The sequence below is a fragment of the Dendrobates tinctorius genome, unplaced genomic scaffold, assembly GCF_039654945.1.
Source record: "Dendrobates tinctorius isolate UK_male_01 unplaced genomic scaffold, ASM3965494v1 ptg000165l, whole genome shotgun sequence".
Lineage (NCBI taxonomy): Eukaryota > Metazoa > Chordata > Amphibia > Anura > Dendrobatidae > Dendrobates > Dendrobates tinctorius.
In genome coordinates, this window is record NW_027361832.1 from 9288712 (window position 1) to 9314997 (window position 26286).

At 43.7% G+C, this 26286-nt stretch overlaps 1 protein-coding gene across 1 annotated transcript in view; it reads left to right on the plus strand.

Annotated features, from left to right (window-relative positions):
* The window catches only part of STK3 (serine/threonine kinase 3), a 294407-nt gene that overhangs the window by 140199 nt on the left and 127922 nt on the right, over positions 1-26286 (plus strand). The window contains exon 7 of the mRNA XM_073550471.1: positions 2447-2584. Within this exon, the coding sequence (XP_073406572.1) occupies positions 2447-2584 (138 nt within the window). The remainder of the gene's footprint in view (positions 1-2446; positions 2585-26286) is intronic.

Consider the following 26286-nt stretch of genomic DNA (forward strand, 5'->3'; position numbering starts at 1 on the left):
TGCTGTCACCTAGTCAAAGCCCAGATCTTAATCCAATTGAGAATCTGTGGTCAGACTTGAAGATTTCTGATCGCCAGAGGAAACCATCTAACTTGAAAGATTTAAAGCAGTTTTGCCTTGAGGAACGAGTATAAATCCCAGTGGTCAGATGTGGAAAGCTCATAGACACTTATCCAAAGTGACTTGCAGCTTTAATTGCTGCAAAACGAGGCTCTACAAAGTACTGACTTTAGTGAGGTGAATAGTTATAGATACTGAAGTTTTCAGTTGTTTGCTTCACAAAAAGAAAACCAAATGTTCAAAGTTATAGGCATTTTCTTTACATGAACTGATGCAAACCCTCAAAAAAAAAAAATCTGTTAAATTCCAGGTTGTGAGGTAGCAAAGCGCAAAATACTTTCCCAAGCCACTGTATGAATGGTATGTATGTATGTACGGTATATGTAATATAAATGAAAGAAGATGTACCCTACCTTTTTTGTGATATTACTAGTATATTGCCCTCTAAAACACCAAATCTGTTCCTACTTCTGACACCATGTTTCCAGAAGCCATGTAGGGTATTTGAACAATTAATGTATTATGACCGCTTTTATATCAGTGAAGCCTGCAAATGTCAGTAAACCCGAGAACATATGTATAGCTTTTATCATGGATTGGGGGTCTCCAATGCATGTCATGGACATCATTTTTGCAGTTGGTTGAGGCCAGAGGGCAACTGCAATGCCTCCCACTGTTGATAGCATTTAATCAGCTGCATGTTATAAAAAAGTTTTAAGGAAAATGTCCTATTCTTTAAAATGGGCTTATATGTTATGTCTTTTTTTTTTTTTTAATTTGGAACTTTCCTCCCCATATTTTATTGAAAAAGCTAAAATATAAATCTTGTAATTTTCACGCTGGCTACTGGGTCTTTTTAGGTATGTGCACACGCTGCGGATTCTTCTGCGGTTCCACATCGTTTTTGGCCCTGCGGATCCGCAGCAGTTCCGCAGACATAGTACAGTACCATGTTATCCTATGGGTTTTCAAAACCGCTGTGCTCATGCTGCGTTTTTTTCTGCGCGGTTTTGCTGCAGTTTACAAACCGCAGCATGTCAATTCTTTCTGCGGATTCCGCAGCGGTTTTGCACCAGTTCCATTGTCCACGAGTCAAACCGCAGGGGAAAACTGCAGGCAAATCCGCAGGAAAACCGTAGGTCACTTTACCTGCGGTTTTACCTGCGTATCCGCGCGGAAAAACCCGCAGGTGAATCCGCAGCGTGTGCACGTAGCCTTAGACTGATAGGGCTGATTTGCTGATACTGGTATTGCGCATAGCATATGATGATCTGAAATTTGATTGGGGCATCTAGGAGCATTTCGGGTGGGGCGCACATCACAAAGGAGATCCGCCAAATTCTTTAAGTGACAAACAACTCCATTCCCACACCAGAAATTTTACTCTGGATTAGCATTTGTTTAATAAGAAACACCAACACTTGAATTTGATGGGTGCTCATAGGCACGCCCCATCCGGCTCTGGTCCCCCCCCCCCCGGTTCACTTTCCCCGGTCCACCCATTTTGATGGAGTCTGGCAAAAATGTTAAAAGTTTAAAAAAACTTTAGCACAAGTCTAGTTTCCTGGCATAAAATATTTGATGAATCGGTTATGCGTTTGCTTGGCTCATTACTATCACAGACAGGATTGTAATGACATGTAACACCTGTGTACACAGCTGATAACACAGGATCCACCAATCACAGAAGGCGATGTGAAAGCTGAAGAAAAACTGAATACTGAGCTGGGATATGACTTGAATAACATGCATGATGTAAGCACATGTTCACACTGGCCAAAGAAGCAAACAAAACCAAAGAAAAGACAATGTTTGCATATACCCTAATGAAAATAAATAAGTGATAAAGCAAGTGCATTGAATAATTAACATAGGGTATTTAGTAAACACTGTTTTTGATCAAAGAAAGCTTAAAGCTGTCCCACCGCGACAAGATGTACCCAATTGGTAGAATAACTACACTCTCTAATGTTAAAACCTACCTAGTGTGAATAGCGGCAGAGAGTCACCGAGTCCCAACCAGACACCCAGATGTCACAGCTGACCCTGCTCCCCCTCCCTTCACAATGCCCTTTTGTACACGCTCATTAGATGCTTTAATGCACAAAAATAGGGCCGAGATCCAACCAGTGTGCGTTTCCTTCATCAATACGAAGTAATACAAAGCTTCAGTGACCAGTCATTAAAAGGAAGGTTTCTATATTTTTTTTTTTGTAGACTGTGATATTTAAAAATAAAAATCTTAATTTCTCAAAAAATAAGTTAAACACCAAAACCATTTTGATTAGAATGTAATTTTCTGATGATGCTTTGCTTTTAATCTAGCTGTCTGTGTGGTTTGCTTTACTTTGCATTGTAACCATGTATATATGTTTTTCTATTTCAGGCTATATTCATGATTCCCACAAATCCTCCACCTACGTTTAGGAAACCCGAGTTGTGGTCAGATGAATTTACAGATTTTGTAAAGAAATGTCTTGTGAAAAACCCAGAGCAGAGAGCGACTGCTACCCAGCTCCTCCAGGTAGTGACACTTGTGCAATAGTAGTAATATGTATCATGCTCACTGTGAACAGAGGGGGTGCCAGGAAGAAAGGATGCATGCTGTGAGTATGGACAAAATTCTATGGCGCACACACTAAAGAAAATATTGCTCAACGTGGTATTTTTTTTTCTCAGCTGCAGAAATTTCCCAACGTCTCGGCCTAATTTGGGCTTTTATCTGATTTTTTTTCTCCATAGCGGATCCAGCTGAAATCAGTTTTTTAAAAACAGACAAGTTGTGTTAGCATAACTACTTGCCATGGATTGCTGCTGGATTCGTTCTAACGGATGATTACTGGACATGTGCAGACACCATTATATTTGTCCTGTTAAAATAAATCTGTGCAACTGGATCCATGTGTTTTTTAACATTTTAAAGGGGCATTCTCATTTCCAAGATCCTTTCCCAGTATTTAGAAGGTGTAATGATTAGTGATGAACAAATGTAATTTGGATAAGGCGTTATCCGAGCATACTCGCGTGCTAACCGAGCGACTTTGGCGTGCTCGAATACTATGTTAAGGGCATGTCACACTAAGAGATATCGCTAGCAATATCGCTATAACTTTTGACGTTATAGCGATATTGCTAGCGATATCTCTGTGTCTGATACTTACCTACGACACGCTCCCCCGCTGGTTATCGCTGATCGCGCGAGAACGTTCAGGACTGTTTCTCGTCGTCAGCTTCCTGTGGCGCTTCCTGCTGTGAGGACGAGCAACACGTGGAGCCAGGCGGGAGGACGCCGGATCGCCTGGTGTGACAGGTAAGTAGCGACCCCCGTCCCCAGCGATGTCTCTGGTGAGATCTGCCTGTGTGGCAGCTCACTAGCGACCACTTAGCGATGTACCAGCGATCCTGACCGCGTCATATCGCTGGTCGGGATCGCTGGTACATCGCTAAGTGTGACAGTACCTTTAGAGTCCATGCGGCTGCATGTCTCGCTGCTGTTCAACAGCCTCAACAAATAAAGGGATTGCCTAACAGATCTATCCACAAGATAAATGAAGGCCTCCCTTAATTATCACTATAGACAATAAAGTGCAGTGACCGCTCCATGCCATCGGCGTTTTTAGAGCTTGTTTTCCTAATTATTGGATGGCCACTATTAAAGGGGTAGTCCACTTCTCGGACAACCCCCTCTTAATCTGTATGTTTGCCCCCTGTTTAAATGATACTTATACTCGTTTTGCATAAAAGAAAACAAAAAAAAAAACAAACAAACTAGAATATCTGTTTATTACCCATCCAGCTTCAAGAAAAAAATAAATAAAAATAAAGTGTGGTCCACAAGTTATTTGTTCCCAAGAAGGGCACAATTGAAAACTGTAGCTGGTGCCCCAAAAATAAGCCTCATACAAATGTGTATGGAAAAAAATGTATAGGTCTCTGAATATGGCAACCTCCCCCCTCCAAAAAAAAAAACCTTAGTAGTTTTTTAATTTTGTTGTTTTGTGAGAACAACAAAACATTACAAAGCTATATAAATGGGTATTGTTATCATATTGACCTGCGGAATAAAGTTTTATGTCATGTATACTTATCAGTGAACTATGTTTTTTTTTTTTATTGCATTGTTTCTTTGTGCATTCCACAGGTAAGTTACAGGTGCTGTTAATTACACAAATTAGAGAAGCATCACATGATTTTTCGAACAGTGCCAATACTTTTGTCCACCCTCTTTTTTATGTTTGGTGTGGAAATATATCCAATTTGGCTTTAGGACAATTCTTTTTGTGTTTTTTCATTTAAGACAAATTAAATGAAGATAATAATACCAAAGAATTTGTGTTTCCAATCATTTTCAGGAAGAAACTGAGTATTATCTGACAGAATTGCAGGGGTGTCAATTCTTTTGGCCACAACTGTATGATGGGTATATGGGCACGGGACTATGGGATGGAGGATGTGTGATGGGTATATGGGCACTCGACTATGGGGTGGTGAATATGTATGATGGGTATACGGGCATGGGACTATGGGATGGAGGATGTGTGATGGGTATATGGGTACGGGACTATGGGATGGAGGATAATTATAATTTTCTATAACTAACCACAGTTACTATGCCCGGGCAACGCCGGGCTCTTCAGCTAGTGTATACATACATACACTAGCTGAAGAGCCCGGCGCTGCCCAGGCATAGTAACTAACTATGGTTTGTTATAACAAATTATAATTATCCTCCATCCCATAGTCCCGTGCCCATATACCCGTCATACATATCCACCATCCCATAGGCCCGTGCCCATATACCCATCACACATCCTCCATCCCATAGTCCTGTGCCCATATACCCATTATGACATCATCACCATGGCAACCGTTATGACATAACCGTCACCATTGCAACCTATTAAGACATATTTGTCACCATGATAACCATTGTGACAGCATCTTCGCCATTGCAACCTATTATGACATTAGCGTCGCCATGGCAACCATTATGACATCATAATGAGGGGAGGGGTTTGATACACTTTTTTCCCCATTATGTAGATAGGGGCAAAATTGTTTGGTGAATTGGAACGCGCGGGGCTACAATTTCACCTCACAACATAGCCTATTACGCTCTTGGGGTCCAGACGTGTGACTTTGCAAAATTTTGTGGCTGTAGATGCGACGGTGCGGATGCCTATCACATACATACATACATACATACATACATACATACATACATACGTACGTACACTTGAGCTTTATATATATTAGATATATATATTTACTTTTTTTTTTGTATTGTCATTCCCAAATTGCTCTTTTATATGGTCCTCATGGTCTCATCAGTTTATCAGTTTAATTTTATGAATTTTTCTAACATATTGTTCCTGAAATCTAGAATCAGATCATTTTTCTCGTAAGATTCTCTCAATAAATAACGAAGGTAATTAATTTCCTGTTCTCCACCAGTCGGCAGAGCAGCGTTTTTCTTTGTAGCCGCTGATTATCCTCAGCATAGCGTCCCTTTACCTTGTATTAGTGTTAATATGAACACATTGCGTTACCGTCGCTCCATCGCTGATTGTTTGTTTGTATTATGAGTATTTTACGACCTGTTTTCTACGCTGGCGTGTAATTCCGCTGTTGGGTTGTCAGCGATGTGGACTTTAAAAAGTGTTTTAGTACATTTATGGAGTAATAAAGTAAATCACTACTATCTACTATATGGTTATGGCTTGATGAGAATATGCATTCCTGTTGACAGAATTGTGTAGTCGTGCAGGTTACTGGGGCAATTATTACAAATCCCATGTGCCTTTTTACGTGTGGTGCAACACGTATCTAGCTAAAATAAAAGCATAAATTATGATAGTCAGTGTTTTTATATTAAAAATAATAATGAAGTCTCTAATTTGGTAAGATCCCCCTTAAATGTCATCAATGGGGGGCTCCAGCTTGTCTGTAGACTCTTCATAAGAGGCATTAAAAAAAAGATGGCATTAGACACACTCAGGCACATGTCCATTTTTATGTATTTGTTTAATTATTCCTTTCAAGTCGCCAATCTATTTTTTTAATGCCTGTTATTTTATTAATGGAAAATGTCAATATTCATGAAATGTAATTTTCTATGCCCTGTATGCCCATGTACAAGGCCTAGGAGGGTTGATTCTGACTGATTCCTTTCAAACTTGTCTAATCCTTAATCCCTAATCCCTACTCCTAGTAAGGAACTGTTCATCTCTTCTTCAATCCTCCCCATCCACCTCACATCCTCCTCAAAACTGTTCCTTAACATACAATCCTCTGTCTCCAAACACAGACAGCCCCATCATGCCCTCTCCTGCTCCCACCTGCTAACACTATCTCTGCTCCTTCTCACGGCTGGTGATATCTCTCCAAATCCTGGTCCCACTCACCACATTCCCACAGTCATTTCTACCTCCCATCCACGCTCTATCACAATCTTCCGTAACCACTCCAACCTTATACCCATTCACCCAGCCCCCGCTTCCCCAGTCCCACTAACAGGAGCTCTGTGGAACGCTCGCTCTGTCTGTAACAAGCTTTCCTACATCCATGATCTTTTTGTTACTACCAAACTTTCCTTCCTCGCCATCACCGAAACCTGGCTCACCCCTTCGGACACAGCCTCTCCTGCTGCACTTGCATATGGTGGCTTCCACCTTTCTCACACCCCCCGCCCCAGCAGCAAACATGGTGGAGGAGTTGGTTTTCTCCTTTCAGATACCTGCTCCTTCACCCCAATCCCACTGCCACCCTCTGTTACCCTCCCTTCCTTTGAGGTGCACTCCGTGCGCATCTACTCCCCCTCCAACCTCCAACTGGCTGTCATCTACCGCCCCCCAGGGCCAGCCACCACCTTCTTTGACCACTTCACCACCTGGCTACTTCATTTCCTTTTCGCGGACATCCCTACTATCATCATGGGCGACTTCAACATCCCCATTGACACTTCCCTCTCAGCTTCCACTAAACTTCTATCTCTCACTTCCTCCTTCGGCCTCACTCATTGTTCTTCTACAGCCACCCACAAAGATGGCCACACACTGGACCTCATCTTCACCCGCCTCTGCTCCCTATCTAACCTCTCTAACTCGCCTCTTCCTCTCTCTGACCACAACCTTCTCACATTCTCTTCCCTCTCCACTCCATGTCTACAATCCCCACCCCACAAACTTTCACACCCTCGCAGAAATCTTAAACACCTTGACCTACACTCATTCTCTGAATTCCTCCTCCCTCTCACAGATATAAGTTCCTTACACAATGCGGATGACGCTGCTGCTCTATATAACACCACAATAGCTGTAGCTTTGGAATCTGCTGCCCCACTTACACATACCAAAGCTCGCAAAATCAACAGACAGCCCTGGCACACCAGCCTGATCAAAGAACTGAGGCGAGCTTCCAGGGCTGCTGAGCGCAGATGGAAAAGATCCCACTCCACCGAGCACTTCATCGCATTCAAACAGTCCCTCACTACTTTCAAGACCACACTCGCCACAGCTAAACAAACCTACTTCTCATCTCTGATATCCTCCCTGTCTCACAACCCTAAACAGTTATTCAACACCTTCAATTCTCTCCTCCGTCCCCCAGCACCTCCTCGCTCCCCACTCATCTCAGCTGAAGACTTTGCTTCATTTTTCAAGCAGAAGATTGATAACATCAGAGACAGTTTTGGTCAACAACCCCCAGAGCCCCTCCTCCCGACTTCCCAGCCCTCCACCTCCAAAACCAAACTCTCCACCATTACAGAAGATCGACTCTCCACTCTACTCTCAAGATCACATCTCACCACTTGTGCACTTGACCCGATCCCTTCCCACTTCATCCCAAACCTCACCACAGTCTTTCCCAACCCTAACCCATCTCTTCAACCTATCACTAACAACTGGTGTTTTCCCCTCAAGCTTTAAACATGCCTCAATCACACCTATCCTCAAAAAGCCCTCTCTTGACCCATCCTCTGTATCTAGCTATCGCCCTATATCACTTCTCCCCTATGCCTCCAAGCTACTGGAACAACACGTCTACCTTGAACTGTCCTCCCATCTCTCTTCTTGCTCCCTCTTCGACCGCTAACAATCAGGCTTCCGGTCACACCACTCCACTAAAACTGCCCTTACTAAGGTCACCAATGACCTCTTAACCGCCAAGAGCAAGCGACACTACTCTGTCCTCCTTCTCCTGGACCTGTCGGCTGCCTTTGACACAGTGGACCATTCCCTATTATTACAGACCCTCTCATCCCTTGGCATCACAGACTTGGCCCTATCCTGGATCTCATCATACCTAACAGACCGGACATTCAGCGTCTCTCACTCACACACCACCTCCTCACCTCGCCCCCTATCTGTCGGAGTCCCACAAGGTTCAGTCCTAGGACCCCTGCTCTTCTCCATTTACACCTTTGGCCTCGGACAGCTCATAGAATCTCATGGCTTTCAGTATCATCTCTATGCTGATGACACACAGATCTACATCTCTGGACCAGATATAACCTCCCTACTAACCAGAATCCCTCAATGTCTGTCCACTATTTCATCCTTCTTCTCTGCTAGATTTCTGAAACTTAACATGGACAAAACAGAATTCATCATCTTTCCCCATCTCACGTAACCCCCCCAACAAACCTATCCATTACAGTAAATGGCTGCCCACTCTCCCCAGTCCCACAAGCTCGCTGCCTCGGAGTTATCCTTGACGCTGATCTCTCCTTCAAACCACATATCCAAGCCCTTTCCACTTCCTGCCGACTTCAACTCAAAAATATTTCACAAATCCGTTCATTCCTCAACCAAAAATCTGCAAAAACCCTAGTCCATGCCCTCATAATCTCTCGCCTTGACTACTGCAACCTCCTGCTCTGTGGCCTCCCCTCGAACACTCTCGCACCCCTCCAATCGATTCTAAACTCTGCTGCCCGACTAATCCACCTGTCCCCCCGCTATTCCCCAGCTTCTCCCCTCTGTCAATCCCTTCACTGGCTCCCCATTGCCCAGAGACTCCAGTACAAAACCCTAACCATGACATACAAAGCCATCCACAACCTGTCTCCTCCATACATCTGTGACCTCGTCTCCCGGTACTTTCCTGCACGCAACCTCCGATCCTCACAAGATCTCCTTCTCTACTCCCGTCTTATCTCCTCTTCCCACTATCGCATACAAGATTTCTCTTGCGCTTCACCCCCTACTCTGGAACTCTCTACCACAACATATCAGACTCTCATCTACCATCGAAACCTTCAAAAAGAGCCTGAAGACCCACCTCTTCCGACAAGCCTATAACTTGCAGTAACCACCGATCGACCAAACCGCTGCATGACCAGCTCTACCCTCGCCTGCTGTATTTTCACCCATCCCTTGTAGATTGTGAGCCTTCGCGGGCAGGGTCCTCTCTCCTCCTGTACCAGATATGACTTGTATTGTTTAACATTATTGTACTTCTTTTTATGTATACCCCTCCTTATATGTAAAATTGGTCTTTAGACTACGTGGGAAATGAGATGCTGCACATCCGTCTAGGTAACATAAAATAACTCTTGATCTTTATTGATCCATTAAAAATAGATACATGAGGGATGGTTAAAAAATAGTGATAAGTGAACATGGTCAGATAAGGTGCTCGTGTGCTATCCGAGTGTCTTCGGAATGCTCGAAAAATATGTTCGAGTTTCTGCGGCTGCATGTCTCGCGGCTGTTCGACAGCAGCAACATATGCAGGGATTGTGTAACAAACAGGCAATCCCTGCATGTGTTGTGGCTGTCTAACAGCCACGAGACATGCAGCCACAGAAGGACCAACCCTCCTAAGCAGTCTATAGGAACATATAGGTCATAGAAACCTGAATAGAATGATACCTTGATATTTTTTTAATATGTTAATGAGCCCTTTAGATCTATGTGCCGGACATAGATCTCCCTGAGAATCTACCTCCAGAGCTTATTATAAATGAAAGGAGGCTTTACCAGCATGAGACATGTAGATTAGGAGAACAGACTGTCAGGCAATACATGTCTGAAACTAGCAACACTGCCTTTAATTTATAATAATCTCTAGAGGCAGATTCTCAGGGAGATCTATGTCTGGCCCATAGATCTTAACAGCTCATTTACATATTAAGAAAAATGTGGATTTCTTTGGAATAAAACTTAGGATCGCATATGTCGAGTTATCGTTTTTTTTCAACTTTCTAGGACCTACATGCCCATATGTTATGGATTAGGATGGTTACATGCCTTTTAATTTTATAGACAATATTATATTGAACATATAATACTGCACTTCCCCTTCCTACAGCTGCTAATACACTTTGTTTTGGCATTTGTAGAAATAACATCTTCCTCTGGCAAAGCCATATTGATGGGGCTGTCTATGATACAGCATAATGCAGTCTGACGGGTTTTTCTGTATCCGATGTTGTGTTGCTGTATAGCTTTATATATCTAGCAATAGACAGTACTCTTCCATTCTTGGTGGAGAGCTAATTTTCATACCTTTTTTCTGTCATGTAAAATAACATTATTCATTTGCAGGTTAATAGCATGATGGCACCGAGAGCCCCACTGTCCGGGAAAAGAAAAGTGGGATCTCCACTTTCTTTCCTATACACAGGAACGCTCGCTTTGAGAGAGTTGCTGCCAGACATCTCTGTACACGACTTATCTTGGGGAAAACAAATGGGTCGTCAGTACAAAATAAGACATGTCTGTTGCTTAACTCCCCCCGACATAATCTGCCCGAGGCCCCATATACATAAGACTGTTGGCCAATCTCGTGGCTTCAGCCGATGTTGGTCTTGCGTGTATGGGGCGCTGTAGGGAGGAGGTGATATTTGAAGAAACCAGTTTTTCTTTCATTTAGGCTATGTTCACACTGGGCGTTTTTTAAAATACTTCATGGTAATTTTCAGCTGTGTTTTACAGTACCAGCAAAGCCTATGAGATTTCAGAAATCTCATGCATACACATTGTTTTTTTTTGTCATCAGTAGACCATGTCATTTCAGCGGTTTTTTTTTTCACCCATTTAAAAAAATGCTGACAAAATGGAAAAAAAAGCAATATTTTTTTCATAAATTACCATCTCGTCTTGGTCACCTGAGACTGCAATTTGGATTAGTATAGTTGAATTAAATTAGTGATGTGTCCCAAGTAAACATTGGCCAACAAAGGTGTGAAATTGAACAATGCCTGTGGCTGATCAAGGTGTGAGGGTGCACAATGCATGAGGAACTCCATGTCAGACCAAAGTGTGAAAGCTAAATTGTGTCCTACAAACTCAGTGCACTCCTAGGGTCTTAGGTAAATTATTTGAGACTAGAGTTGAGAGAAACCGGTCAGTCAAATTCAAAAATCGCCGACTTTAGCTAAAGTCGGGTTTCGCCGATCGAAACCCGACAATAGCGTGAGGTCGGCCATGAGGTCGCCGAGCGCCAAAGTTGCGTTTCAAATAATGCTTTCAGCGCCTTTTTTCAGCCGATGATGGAGGACGCACACTGTGGGCAACGCGATGACATGGGCAGTGGCCACCACCATCTTAGAGAAGGGCATTGAAGTGATTGGCTGGCTTTGTGTGGCGTCACAGTGGGTATAAAAGGCCGTGACCGCCGACCGCCTTCTTACTTCTGCCGATCTAAGAATAGGGAGAGGTGCTGCTGCTGATTCTGAATAGGGAGAGCGTTAGGCAGGGAAGAAGAAAAAAAAATTGCTTCTGCTGATAGCGCTTTTCACTGTACTGTTAGTGTGCAGTAAAAGGGGAGGATTTTTGTTGTGTGCAGCAGTGTTGGGGGTGATTAGGCTTCCTTTTCAGGCTACCTGATAGCTGCATTGCTGTGTGCACACTGCTGTTAAAACTGCTTTTTTCAAAGCACTCCAACTTTTATTATATTGTTCAAGTGAGTTACCGAGCGTTCATTTTTTCACACACCGTATAGCGGTGTACGCTCCTCACACACTACTGTGTACTGGCTGGTATCACGGACAAATAGAAGCTATCTGGGTGTGACTCTGGAAAAACAAGCCAAGGAGATTTTCCTTTTTTCCAGACCTACACCTTATAGAGCTGTCCGCTTTTCAAACAGTTTCATATATCTGCTGTTTGACGGTCAAAACTAGACAGACAGCGTGTCACTCCGTATAAAAATAGACAGAGAGTGACAATTTTCCATACAGACACCGTATAGCAGTGTACGCTCCTCACACACTACCGTGTACCAGCTGGTATCACGGACAAATAGAAACTATTTGGGTGTGACTCTGGAAAAGCAAACTGAGGAGATTTTCCATTTTTTCAGACCTACACCTTATACAGCTGTCCGCTTTTCAAACAGTTTCGTATCTCTGCTGTTTGATGACGGTCAAAACTAGACAGAGACAGCGTGTCACTCCGTATAAAAATAGACGGAGATTGACAATTTTCCATACAGACACCGTATACAGCTGTCCGATTCTGAAACAGTATTGTATATCTGCCGTTCGCATTACAGTCACATCTATACAGAGTCAGCGTGTGTGTGTGACACACCGTAAATACATATACAGAGATTGTTAGTTACACAAAAAACGCATACAGCTGTACACTTCTGATACAGTTCCGTATATCTGCTTGTTGGATTACGGTCAAATACATACTGGGAGAGTGTCTGTGACTAGCAAAATATATACGTAGATTTAATTTTTTTAATACACCTTACACAGCTGGACGCTCCTCATACAGTTTCATCTCTCTTGGTATTTTGGTACATTTTCCCAAACATGAGGAAGTATGATGGAAGAGGCCGCAGACGTGGGCAGGGGGGCGCAGCTGGTACTGATGGTGGTGGTGCATCGTCTGGTTCTGGCAAAAGCACAATAGCAGCTAAGGCAGGAGGTGTTGAGCCTGCGTCATCGTCTGGCCCAAGAAGGCCTGTAAGGTTCCCTTTTCTTGGAGTAGGAAAACCGCTTTTAAAGCCGGAGCATTAGGAGCAGGTTTTGGCGTACATTGCCGAAACAGCCACCACCACCTCTTCTGAACGTTCGAAAGCTGCAACCACGGAGTCGTCAGTGCAGGGTTCTGGTCAGGAAAAGCACCTTTCCTTGTGTCCTTCACCCGCACCAAAAGTTAAGGATACTGCAGCCCACATTTCAGATTACTCTATGGAGCGCTTTTCGCATACCATGCCTGAGTTATCCAATCAAATCCTGAATTCCCCAGTCCGAGATGAATCGGACATGGAGTGCTCCGATGCACAGCCACTGCTAGATGATTCTGCTGGTACATTGCCCCAGAGCACTACATTGCCCTCGCAGTCTACTGAGCCAGAATCTGACCCTGATGAAACTCAGGTGCCCCTTCCCGCATACTATACCACCTTACACGGTGACACAGAGGAAGGTAAAGAGGAAGGTGCAGATGACTTTGAAGAGGTGGTGATGGATGACCCAGTTCTTGACCCGGATTGGCATCCATTGGGGGAGGAGGGTGGCGCTGGCAATTGTTCAGATAAGGAGAAGGATCCGCAGTAGGCATTGACATCGCAGCAGCGGTTATCTGGCAGGCCCGTAGCTGTCCAAAAACGTGGACCAAAAACTAGGAGTTGCAGGACAGCTTGGCCAGACGGTCAACTTAGCACAGCGTGCAAGGCCAGAAAATGTATACCATAGTAGGAAGAGTGCAGTATGGCACTTCTTTGTCCAAAATCCTACTGATGAGGCAAAGGTTACCTGTAAAAAGTGCAGAAGGACCTTTAGCCGAGGTAAACAACTCAGAAATTTGAATACCTGTTGCATGCTTAGACTTTTAATCAACATGCATTTGCAAGCGTGGACGGACTACAAAACCTCAGGTACCACATGTGCACCTGCTCCGACTGAAGGTAGCCAGCAGCACTCCATCGCTTCCCCCACTGTAAGACCACCGCCACCATTAAGCACACCACCAGCACTAAAGGTGGAGGTGTCGTCGCAAGGCCAAAGCACTCAGGGAGTGACAATGGTTTTGCAACACAAGACTGAATCTAGGCCATCACCACCAATACCTTAACCAACCCCCTCTCACTGCGTCAGGTCCACCGCTACTTCCCCCATATGCAGCTCTCCAGTCCAGCTCACCCTACCAGACACTGAGTAGGACAAGAAAGTACTCATCCTGTCATCCGCGTACACTGTGTTTGAACGCCTACATTGCCAAGCTAATCTCATTAGAGATGATGACCTACCGTTTGGTTGAAAGCGAAGCTTTCCGCAAGCTCATGGCCTACGCTTTCCCACGCTATGACCTACCCAGTCGCCACTTCTTTTCTCGAAAAGCCATCCCTGCCCTCCACCGGCATGTGAAAGACTGCATGGTCCATGCACTAAAACAGTCAGTGGAAAGGCGCACCTCACAACAGATGCATGGACCAGTAGGCATGGCTAGGGCCGTTACATGTCTATCACTGCGCACTGGGTAAATGTGGTGGATGCAGGCTCCACAGGGACAGCAGCGGTGTAACAGTGCTGCCTAGCCCACGGTATAGGAAACAGTTGTCTGTAGGCTTTCGACCCTCCTCCTCCTCCATCAGTGAAAGCTTGTCCACAGAGCGCAGTAGCACGATCACTCCATCCGCAGCTGGCAGTGTTGCACACGAGGTGTCCCACTATCGAAAAGTTAGTGGTAAGCGTCAGCAGGCTGTGTTAAAGATGTCTTTTGGCGACAACAGACACACGGCGGAGGTACTGGCTGACTACTTGCAGCGACAAACTGAGTCATGGCTGGGCAGTCTACATCTTGAGGCAGGCAAGGTAGTCAGTGATAAAGGCTGTAATTTTGTGGCAGCCATAGCCCGTGCAAAACTCACACACATACCTTGCCTGGCTCACACTTTCAACCTGGTGGTGCAGTGCTTCCTTAATAATTATCCGGCGTTAACATCCCTGCTCCATAAGGTGCGAAGACTGTGCTCGCACATCCGTCGCTCAAACGTCCACTCCACTCGTATGCAGAAGCTGCAGCGATTGCTCCACCTCCCCAAGCACCGCGTAATCATAGACGTTGCAACAAGGTGGAACTCCACCCTTCACATGGTTGAGAGACTGTGCAAACAGAGGCAGGCTGTAATGCATTTGTGGGAGGATACACGGGCAGGCAGTTTGAGGGAAGACATGGAATTGTCGGGTGTGCAGTGTTCAAAGCTGAAAGACCTCTGTAAAGTCCTTCATTGTTTTGAGAAGTGCACACGGCTGGTAAGCGCAGACGACGCCATCATAAGCATGAGCATCCCACTTATGCGTCTGCTCATGCAAAGTTTGACGCACATTAAGGATCAGGCGTCTGCAGCGGAAGAGGAGGAGGAGGGAAGCCTTGATGACAGTCAGCCATTGTCTGGTCAGGGAACTGTCCTGGATGAGGTGGAGGAAGATGAGGAGGATGAGGGGGATGATTATTTTGGGCAGGAGGATGCTTCTCAGGGGGTAAGAGAAAATGTTGGCGTTCCAAGGTCAGGTACAGGGTTTGTGCGTGACTGTAGGGATGTGGATTTGCCAGAAAGTGCTCCTCCACCCAGCAGTGGCAGTGTATTATTGACACCTGGAACATTGGCCCACATGTGCGATTATGCCTTGTGGATCCTAGAAAGGGACCCCCGCATTGCCAAAATCATGAAGGATGACGACTACTGGCTGGCCAGCAACCTCGATCCACGCTACAAAGGCAAATTACACAACATCATGCCACAGGAGAACCTAGAGATAATATTGGCTAACCAACAAGCAACTCTGGTAAACCGTTTGTTTGAGGCTTTCCCAGCACACAGCAGCGGTGCTGGTTGTCCCATGAGCCGTAGTGGGCACAATGGAAGAGGTGTTCGTGGTGCACACAGCCGAAGTGGCGTTGGAGACAGGGGTTTCATGACCATGTTGTGGACTGATCACTCAAGTACCGCTTACACGACTGCTAATACTGCATCGATTAAAAGTGACAGGAAACAGCAGTTGTCAACTATGGTTACAAACTACTTCTCCCATATCGATGTTCTCCCTCACAGGTCATTCCCCTTTGACTATTGGGCCTCTAAACTGGACACCTGGCCTGAGTTGGCACATTATGCCTTACAGGTGCTCGCTTGCCCTGCTGCTAGTGTGTTATCTGAAAGAGTCTTCATTGCTGCTGGATCAATCCTGACAGAAAAAAGGACCTGTCTGTCAACCCAAAATGATGATGATCTAACCTTCATTAAAATGAACCATGCATGGGTTTCAAAGGATTTTGTCCCACCTTCCCCTGATGACACATAGGTTGCCAGAAAACTGCTTCGCTTTTGTCGTCCTCTTCCTCGGACTTGCCCAATTCCGCCATTTGCAGCTGCTGAATGTCCAGCCTACACATCAACACATGCCATTTTTTAAACCTCCCCAACTGGGCTGCCCCCCCCCCAAGGGCTGGGGTCAACACCTCGCGCACCTGGGCATGTGCCGTTGCTCTGAACAGGTGGATGGGCCCACTGATGGCCGACGGCTCTGGCACAGGGCCCCTCATAGTACAATACAGTGTCTCTGACGGTGGGGGGGCCCACTCGCCGTCAGACACACCGGCGTACTATGAGGGGCCCTGTGCAAGTACCGTCATGGCCACAGCACTTGCAAGTTGCAATGCTTACCTCTCCCTGCTCCACCGCTGTGTAGTTTGGGCAGTTAAATCCTTTATAGGGACAGCCACTAGAAATTTGGTGTATTGATCGATGAGGGTTAAGATGTAGCTATGGCCTGTCCTGCCTGTCCTGCAGGTCTCTATCTTCAGATGATCAATGGCTACCATTTGTAATGGACGTCAACTTACAAGCAGATGCAGTGGTGCTTTATGATCACCTTTCACAATTGTGATAGTCACAGATGTGTGACATTCCTGCCACCATTTTTCAATGTCTGCTTTCATGCCAATCCAATAGAATCGCCTACGGCCTGTGGCTTCTGTCTTTTGCACTCCAAAATGACCTGACACATCATGATAGGCAGTGAGGACCATGTCTACATCTCTCCCTGTGATCACAATTTGATGAAGAAGAGTGACGGTGATGTGATCCACGCTACTGCGATAAAGTAATCCTTTCTTCACAAATAACCGTTTTTGCTGTCTCCACAGACACAGTAATTGAGGGTCTGCATCGCCTCTGCAACATCTACCGGGAGGTTTTCCCACGATGGATAATTCCCAAATTTCTGCTAACACTTGACTTTCCATCTGTACGTGTATCCATGTAGTTTCTAGTAGCGGAGAGTCTGGACTGGCTTACTGAGATTGAAATATAAATGAAGATTTAAAAGTACCACAACACTGTATACTGTTGTACGCTTCGAATACCTTTCCCTTTTTCTACTTTTTAAATTCTGGTGTAATACATAGTGAGCCTGTGAGTGTCTCTGTCTGACTCTGGAAGTATAGACGGATATTTACAATTACCCCTAGACTGGATACACCTGGTATGTGCTGATACAGTACCTTTGTTCAAAATTTTTTATTACGGTATCATCCATTGTGAGTGAGCATGTGTGGTTTACGCCTTCTATATATACGGTGAATCGGAGATACCAATTTTTACCCTACACTCGATACAGCTTGTATCTTTCTATACAGTACCTTTGTTCAACATTTGGTATTACGGTCAAATCCATACTGAGTGAGCGTCTGAGAGTGACTACGGGACTATGTATACGGAGATTTCAATTGTACCCTATAATATATATACTTGCTATCTTGTTATCCAGTACCTTTTTTACAACATTTTTTATTATGGTCAAACCCAGACTGAGTGAGCGTCTGAGGGTGACTCCGGAATTATGTACCGAGATTTCAAATTTGGCCAACACTGTATACCGCTGAATAATGTCAAAACACCTCTAGCACTCAGAACAATATCAAAAACGAAGTTGCTTCCAGAAATATATTCATTTATTTCATCTTTTTATTTCATCTCTTTATGCACTGGGAATTCACAGCCAATATATAAACTTGTTCAGCAGAGTATTAAAGCCCAACGTTTCGGCCCATCTGGCCTTTATCAAGGGTTAATTCTGCACCTTGCCATACGTGCACGTGGTGAATCCCAAAGACGCTGGTCAGGAGCAACCCCTTTCCTTGTGTTCTTCACCCACACCAAAAGTGAAGGATACGGCAGCACACACTTCAGATTACTCCATGGAGCTCATTTCACATACCATGCCTTGGTTAATTAAAAATGGGGCCCATCATATACTGGAGCATTCCAAATGGGGACATCAGACACTGGAGCAGCATTTACGGGGCCCATTATACACTGAAGCATTAGAAATGGAGCCCATTATATATTGAGCATTATTTGGGCCCTTAACACACTGGAGCATCGTCCATGGGGACCATCATATACTAGAGCATTCTAAATGGGGCAGATCAGACACTGGAGCAGCATCTATGGGGCACTTTATACACTGGAACATTACAAATGGGGCCCATTATATATGGAGCGTTATTTGGGCCCATAACACACTGGAGCATCGACCATGGGGACCATCATATACTGTAGCATTATGTGGAGCTCATCATATACTGTATGGAACATTATATGTGACCAATTATTCAGTATGGAGAAATATTTGGGGCTCAGTATTCTGTATGGCGCACAATGTGGTGGCCATAATACTGTATGGAGTAATATACTGTCCTTTTTTTCTGCTATTGTACAATTTACAATAGATCAGGCATGTCATGTAAGCAGTGAAGTATGTGTCATTGTACTATACCTATATTTCTGTGCCGTATCGGAGCATCATGAGTTGTGGTATGTGTTAAAGGGGCGCACTGACACTCTTTGGCCCAGGGCATTGAAAACCTGGCGCCAGCCCTACCCCCCCCCCCCACAACTTAAGCCAAATAACCCCCAGTTTTCAATACGTAACTATTATTATGAAGTAAATTAAGGTCGACAAGCTTCAGTAATATGAATTCATGTTTTTGGCATTGAACTGGGCACTGTAGGTGTGTTTACTGTCCTCCACTCCCTGCCGACTTTTCTTCCCCATTGACATGCATTGGGTTTCGTGTTTCAGTCGGTGTCCGACTTTGCCCTATAGTCGGCCGATTTCATTCGACCCGACTTTTGCGAAAGTCGGGTTTCATGAAACCCGACTCGACCCTAAAAAAGGCAAAGTCGCTCATCTCTATTGCAGACCAATTCACCTCCCCCAGCTGTTAAATTTGTATGTGTATTTTTTTTCATGAAGATTAGTGATGAGCGAGTATACGCGTTCGGGTGACCTCCGAGTATTTTGGCGTGCTCTGAGATTTAGTTTTCCTCGTCTTATCTGCATGATTTGCGGCTGCTAGACAGCTTGAATACATGTGTGGAATGCCTGTTTGTTAGGGAATTCCCACATGTATTCAGCCTGTCTACAAGTCGCAAATCATGCAGATGAGACGAAGCATACTAAATCTCTGAGCACGCCCAAATACTCAGAGGACAGCCGAGCATGCTCAGGAAAAGCCGAGCAACGTCTATACTCGCTCATCACTAATGAAGATATGTCTGGTATTGGTGACCTATGTTCATGCTTCTCTGGTGGAAGCAAAGCTGAACTTTTGAATCCTGAAAAATGCACCAAACATGCCTTTTTGACACTGCTATTCTGCCAAGAGTGCATTTTTTGCTGCAGAATGCAGAAAAGAATGCAGCAAAAATGCCTAGTTGTGAACTTAGCCTTAGAGGAGGGCTACTCTGCATCCCCCTTTCACAGGTAGCATTACATACTTCAACTGGATTTACCGTATGTAAGGAGTAAAAGTACTCCCATACGATGAATGCATTTTTAATTGTGACATTTTCTGCATTTTAATGATGAACTAAAAGAACTTTTTCAAAGCTATCACTCTTACATAAAAAGGTCCAAAAAAACAGTAGCACATTTTAGGGTGTCCTCTAAAGTTTAACCGGATCAATTTCAAAAGTTCACGAGAAGCTCAGAAACCTTTGTAATTCCCTTTGCACATTGAAGCCCTGGAAAGCTGTTCTTTCATGATGCTGTAAATTACCGCATATCACAACCCTCATCTTTCTGGAGATAACTCTTCTTATTTTGGTATTGAATAACTTTTATGAGCTAGTTACTCAGATATCTGATTTAAGATGGAAGCATTCCAAATGAAATAAATATCAGCTCTGTAAGTGCTGGTATTCACTGATTACCCAAATGATTAACAGATCCTGGAGCTTGCCCCCGCCAGTGACTTCTTCTAGGTCAGTGACATAAAGTGCGTGGAATGCGCCGCTCTCCATGGTGAAGGGCAACATCTAAGATTATGGCAAGCCTTGTGTTTGCAGTGTAGAAATTCCCAGTAGAAAGAGAGGATCAATGGACAGCACACGTAAAGGCGGGCTGAGGTGTGGATGATTTAACTCCTCTGTTGCCCTAACATTTCCAGACGATAACCTTTGTTACTGATAGGAATATTTGACCAAGTATTGCACACACTGCAGGAGTCAATATTTTTTACTTCTCAATTTTTTGCTTAAATATAGAATTAATATGTATTAAAAGATTGTGGTTTAGTGGGGTTTTTTTTTTTTAAACAAATTATATTTTTTATTTTTAGAAAGAACTAGATTCATGAGTTAAAAAGGTCACAGGGAACGAAATTGTCTTCTCCAAGAAATTATAGCTGGGCACTAATTTTATACCCCATGCTTTAATACATAACCATATGCTCGTCCACCTTTGAATAGTAATAGGTGACCATTAACTATTTTGAAAGACCAGAATAGTTGTGTCTTCATATGTCACACAAGACCCTGGAACCTAGACTGTTCAGCAGTAAGATGGTGACCTTGCCTATAATCTCCCAGGCCCAATGCCTCCTCTGAATGGCCTTCCCTTTAAACTCCTCCCCAGTGTCTATACTAGTGCTCATACACATAATATTAACATCACCCGAACTTGCTGATCTTGGCCGTACCTGTTTACCGTTAGTGTCTGTGTGTCCCAATTCTCTCCGATAGTAGATCTTTTTGAAATGAAGGGTTTGCAGTGTTGGATTCCAACATGCTGGACCCTTTGGGTCCACTTGAACGGACCGCCAAGCGGCACAGTACAACCGCCCATCAGTGAACGACTACTGATCTGCAGTCATTAGAATGCCTGCTTACACAGTCAGACCAAAGCAAGTGATACGCAATGAGTGATTGCTCGAATCCTGTTTACACAGGATAATGCACTGCTGTGAAAGATGACCTTTCATGTTGCATAAAAGATCATTTCACTCTCTACGAGCATTTTCTAAACTGGTTGACGATTATCAGGAGCAGCAGTCTGTTTACACAGAAAGATGATTGTGTTTCATTATTGTTTGCATCAGGATTTTGTGTTTTAAATTGTATATTTTAAAATATTTTTGGCAGTGGTTTTTTTCAATGTTATAATCTGAATAAAAATGTAAATGAGAAATATTGCAATTTTAACACTGGCAATTTGTGCTATTTTAGTCTAGCTTCCTGCTCTTTTAGATCAACGTGCACATTAGCAGCAATAGACTGACTCTGACCCTATGTTTTGTACTGAAGCACCTACTGAGGGTGTGCAAAAGTCATTGTGAAGAGAGGTTGGAGGTAGTGGCAGCTGTATCATTACCTATTGTGAGGATCTGGTGTTATCAGCTGTGTACAGAGATGTTGCCAGTCATTGTAATCCTGCCTGTGGTAAGGGCCCCGTCACACATAGCAACTCACCAGCGATCCCGACAACTATATCAATTGTTAGAATCACTGGTGAGCTGCCAAACAGACAGCTTCACCAGCGATCAGCACCAGCGACGACGAGCGCTCGCGTCGCTGTGTACCTTAAATTCCAGCGCTCTGGTGCAGGGAGCTGGTAACCAAGGTAAACATCGGGTTTCTAAGCGCCGCGCGGCACTTACAAACCTGCTGTTTACCTTGGTTACCAGCTCCCTGCACCAGCGCCCTGGTATCTAAGGTACACAGAGGGTTTCTAAGCGCCGCGCGGTGCTTAGAAACCCGCTGTTTACCTTAGATACGAGCTTGGACCTCGCTGATCGCTGCTCTCCTGCCTGCAACACACACCGATACGTGCTGGCCAGCGGGAGACCAACGATCCAAAAAAAGTCCAGGGCATTCGAACACGATCAGCGATAGCCGGTAGGGGGCCGGTCACTGATACCTGTCACACACAGCGATCTCGCTGGTGAGATCACTGTTGCGTCACAAAACTTGTGACTCAGTAGCGATCTCTCTAGCGAGATTGCGGTGTGTGACGGGGGCTTTAGGAGCCTGCTGAAAATTCTGCCTGAAAAGACATAAAATATAAGGCAAATGTATCCTCAGTGGATAGTGTGGAAATTGCAAGATTATTTTTTTTTAACACAGATTAAATTACATAAAATCCATTACCATAAATGTGTTATAAACCCATTTTCTAATGTTTCTCATTATGAACACTGACATGCCAGTGGATGGAGACTTATAGGCCATGTAATGCTCCTCTGGGAAACTAAAGAGGTAATCTGAATATTTAATTTCTTGGTGTGAGATTTCATACAAGTCTTCTTGCTTTGGCATGTCAGGCATGTCACTCTCCCCACGGGGAAATGTTACCCCTTAGACCACAGTCAAAGGCAAATCGGACCTCTTGCTTTTCACTGAGGATGGGCAACACCCCGAAACACATGTCTGAAAATTGAAATTATGGTTTGGCTTTTATCCTAAGTCACGTGGCAAGGCTCGTTCAAGGGTCATTAAAGACTTTTAGGATTTTTGCTTCCAATAGGTGGCGCTAGAGTTCTAGTCCTCTTCCTTTCTGAAGTGGTAATCTGCACATTGTAAATCCTTGTAACACATTCCCTTTAAATAAATTTTACCCAGTAGATTGTCTCCAGTTTTACTGTGAGTTCTCAAAAAAAAAAAAAAAAATAATAGACAAAACCCATCTTTGATGCTCAAAGATACATAGAGCATCAACACTATATGACTGATTTCCCTCCAAACCTCTATTTTTAATAGTTTTCTGTACCAATACTACCAAAAGTTCAGCACTGAGACCCTTCTCCCCCCACCCGAAATATCCTGCTCGGCTGATCAAAGAACAGTGGGAAATGTATAATGATGGACGATCTTCACAGCCCTCACAAAATATTTTATTAAGTGTGTAATCCATCTGATGAAACGGATTTTTTTATAACTAGATTGGTAGGGAAGTCGTCTAACCTTCCCAAACACCACACAGCCGTTCCGTATCTGAATGCATAAAGTGCATCGTACTTTGGCAGTCGGTGGGGTCCTTTGAAGTGGTCAAACATTAATACCAGCGGGAGCAGAAGGTTTACACTTAATGTAGGGTTGTGCCTGCTGTACGTATACAGTGTAGGATTACACATGTGCATGACTACATCGCCTTCAAAACGGGCTAATTTTACTTTAATTTGGTTTAAAGATATTTTGGAAGTGACTCAAATTAAGCCCTTTCCTTGTTTACAGAAGATATTATCATTTTTTTCCCCTGCTGTATGGCTCAGGTTACAGATTCTCCACGCTTACAGTCATGGAACACAAGTTTGGGGAAATAAACATTGGGAATAACGACCTTCATGCTGCCTCTTATTTGCATTTCTCAGTTTGCAAAATATACGTATGTATAACATAACATAAGGGTGTGTGTATATACAATATGTGTGTGTGCGTGTGTATGTATATGTGTGTGTGTGTATATATATATATATATATATATATATATATATATATATATATATATATATATATATATATATATACAAAAATATAAGTGTATATATGTGGATATATACAAATATATATATATATTTAATATATGCTATTTGTCTATGCATCTACAGTCATGGCCAAAAGTTTTGAGAATGACACAAATATTAATTTTTACAAAGTCTACTGCTTCATTTTTTCTAATGGCAATTTGCATATACTCCAGAATGCTATAAAGAGTGATCAGCTTAACAGCAATTACTTGCAAAGTCAATATTTGCCTAGAAAATGAACTTTATCCCCAAAAACACATTTCGACATCATTGCAGCCCTGCCTTAAAAGGACCAGCTAACATCGTTTCAGTGATTGCTCCATTAACACAGGTGTGGGTGTTGATGAGGACAGGGCTGGAGATCAATCTGTCATGATTAAGTAAGAATGACACCACTGGACACTTTAAAAGGAGGCTGGTGCTTGGCATCATTGTTTCTCTTCTGTTAACCATGGTTATCTCTAAAGAAACACGTGCAGTCATCATTGCACTGCACAAAAATGGCCTAACAGGGAAGAGTATCGCAGCTAGAAAGATTGCACCTCAGTCAACAATCTATCGCATCAAGAGCTTCAAGGAGAGAGGTTCCCTTGTTGCCAAAAAGGCTCCAGGGCGCGCAAGAAAGACCAGCAAGCGCCAGGACCGTCTCTTAAAAGTGTTTCAGCTGTGGGATCGGGCTACCAGCAGTGCAGAGCTTGCTCAGGAATGGCAGCAGGCAGGTGTGAGTGCATCTGCATGCACTGTGAGGCGGAGACTATTGGAGCAAGGCCTGGTCTCAAGGAGGGCAGCAAAGAAGCCACTTTTCTCCAGGAAAAACATCATGGACAGACTGATATTCTGCAAGAGGTATAGGGAGTGGACTGCTGAGGACTGGGGTAAAGTCATTTTCTCTGATGAATCCCCTTTTCGATTGTTTGGGACATCTGGAAAACGGCTTATTCGGAGAAGACCAGGTGAGCGCTACCTCCAGTCTTGTCTCATGCCAACTGTCAAGCATCCTGAAACCATTCATGTGTGGGGTTGCCTCTCAGCCAAGGGAATGGGCTCTCTCTCAGTCTTGCCTAAAAACACAGCCATGAATAAAGAATGGTACCAGAATGTCCTCCAAGAGCAACTTCTCCCAACCGTCCAAGAGCAGTTTGGTGATCAACAATGCCTTTTTCAACATGATGGAGCACCTTGCCATAAAGCAAAGGTGATAACTAAATGGCTCAGGGAACAAAACATAGAGATTTTGGGACCATGGCCTGGAAACTCCCCAGATCTTAATCCCATTGAGAACTTGTGGTCAATCATCAAGAGACGGGTGGACAAACAAAAACCTTCAAATTCAGACAAAATAAAAGCATTGATTTTGCAAGAATGGACGGCAATCAGTCAGGATTTTATCCAGAAGTTGATTGAGAGCATGCCAGGGAGAATTGCTGAGGTCCTGAAGAAGAAGGGTCAACACTGCAAATATTGACTTGCTGCATTAACTCATTCTAACTGTCAATATAACCTTTTGCTACTCATAATATGATTGCAATTATATTTCTGTATGTGATAAAAACATCTGACAAACAAACATAAAAACCAGAGGCCAGCAGATCTTGTGAAAATATAATATTTGTGTCATTCTCAAAACTTTTGGCCATGACTGTATAAATCTGTGAAAAAGTTTGCCCCCTTCCTGATTTCCTATTGTTTTGCATGTTTGTCATATTCAAATGTTTCATATCACCTAACAAATTTAAATATTATACAAAGAGAACAGTAGTAAACACAAAATGCAGTTTTTAAATGAAAGTCTTTATTATTAAGGGAAAAAGAGATCCAAACCTACAGGACCCCGTGTAAAAACGTGATTGACGCCCCCCTCCCACTCCCCCTTAAAACATAAATTAACTGTGGTTTTTCACATCTTCCCAAATTCACTAGCCACACTCAGGCTTGATTACTACCACAAGTGCTCTCAATCAAGAAATCCCTTAATTAGGACCTGCCTGGCAAAGTGAAGTAGACCAGAAGATCTTCAAAAGCTAGACATCATGCCTCATTCCATAGAATTTCCGGAGCAAATGACAAAAAAAGTAATTGAGATCAATCAGTCTGGAAAAGGTTATAAAGCCATTTCTCAAGCTTTGACATCCAATTAAACCACAGTGAGTCATTATCCACAAATGGTGAAAACATGGAACAGTGGTAAACCTTTCCAGGGGTGACTGGATGTACCCAAATTACCCCAAGAGCACCGTGATGTAACATCCATTAGTTCACAAAAGACCCCACAGCAACATCCAAAGAACTGCAGGCCTCACTTACCTAAGTTAAGGTCTATGTTCATGACTCCACCATAATAAAAAGCTGGGCAAAAGTGGCCAGTATGGCAGAGTTCCTAGACGAAAAGCACTGCTGAGCAATAAGAACATAAGGGCTCGTCTCTTTTTTGCCAGAAAACATCTTGACTTTT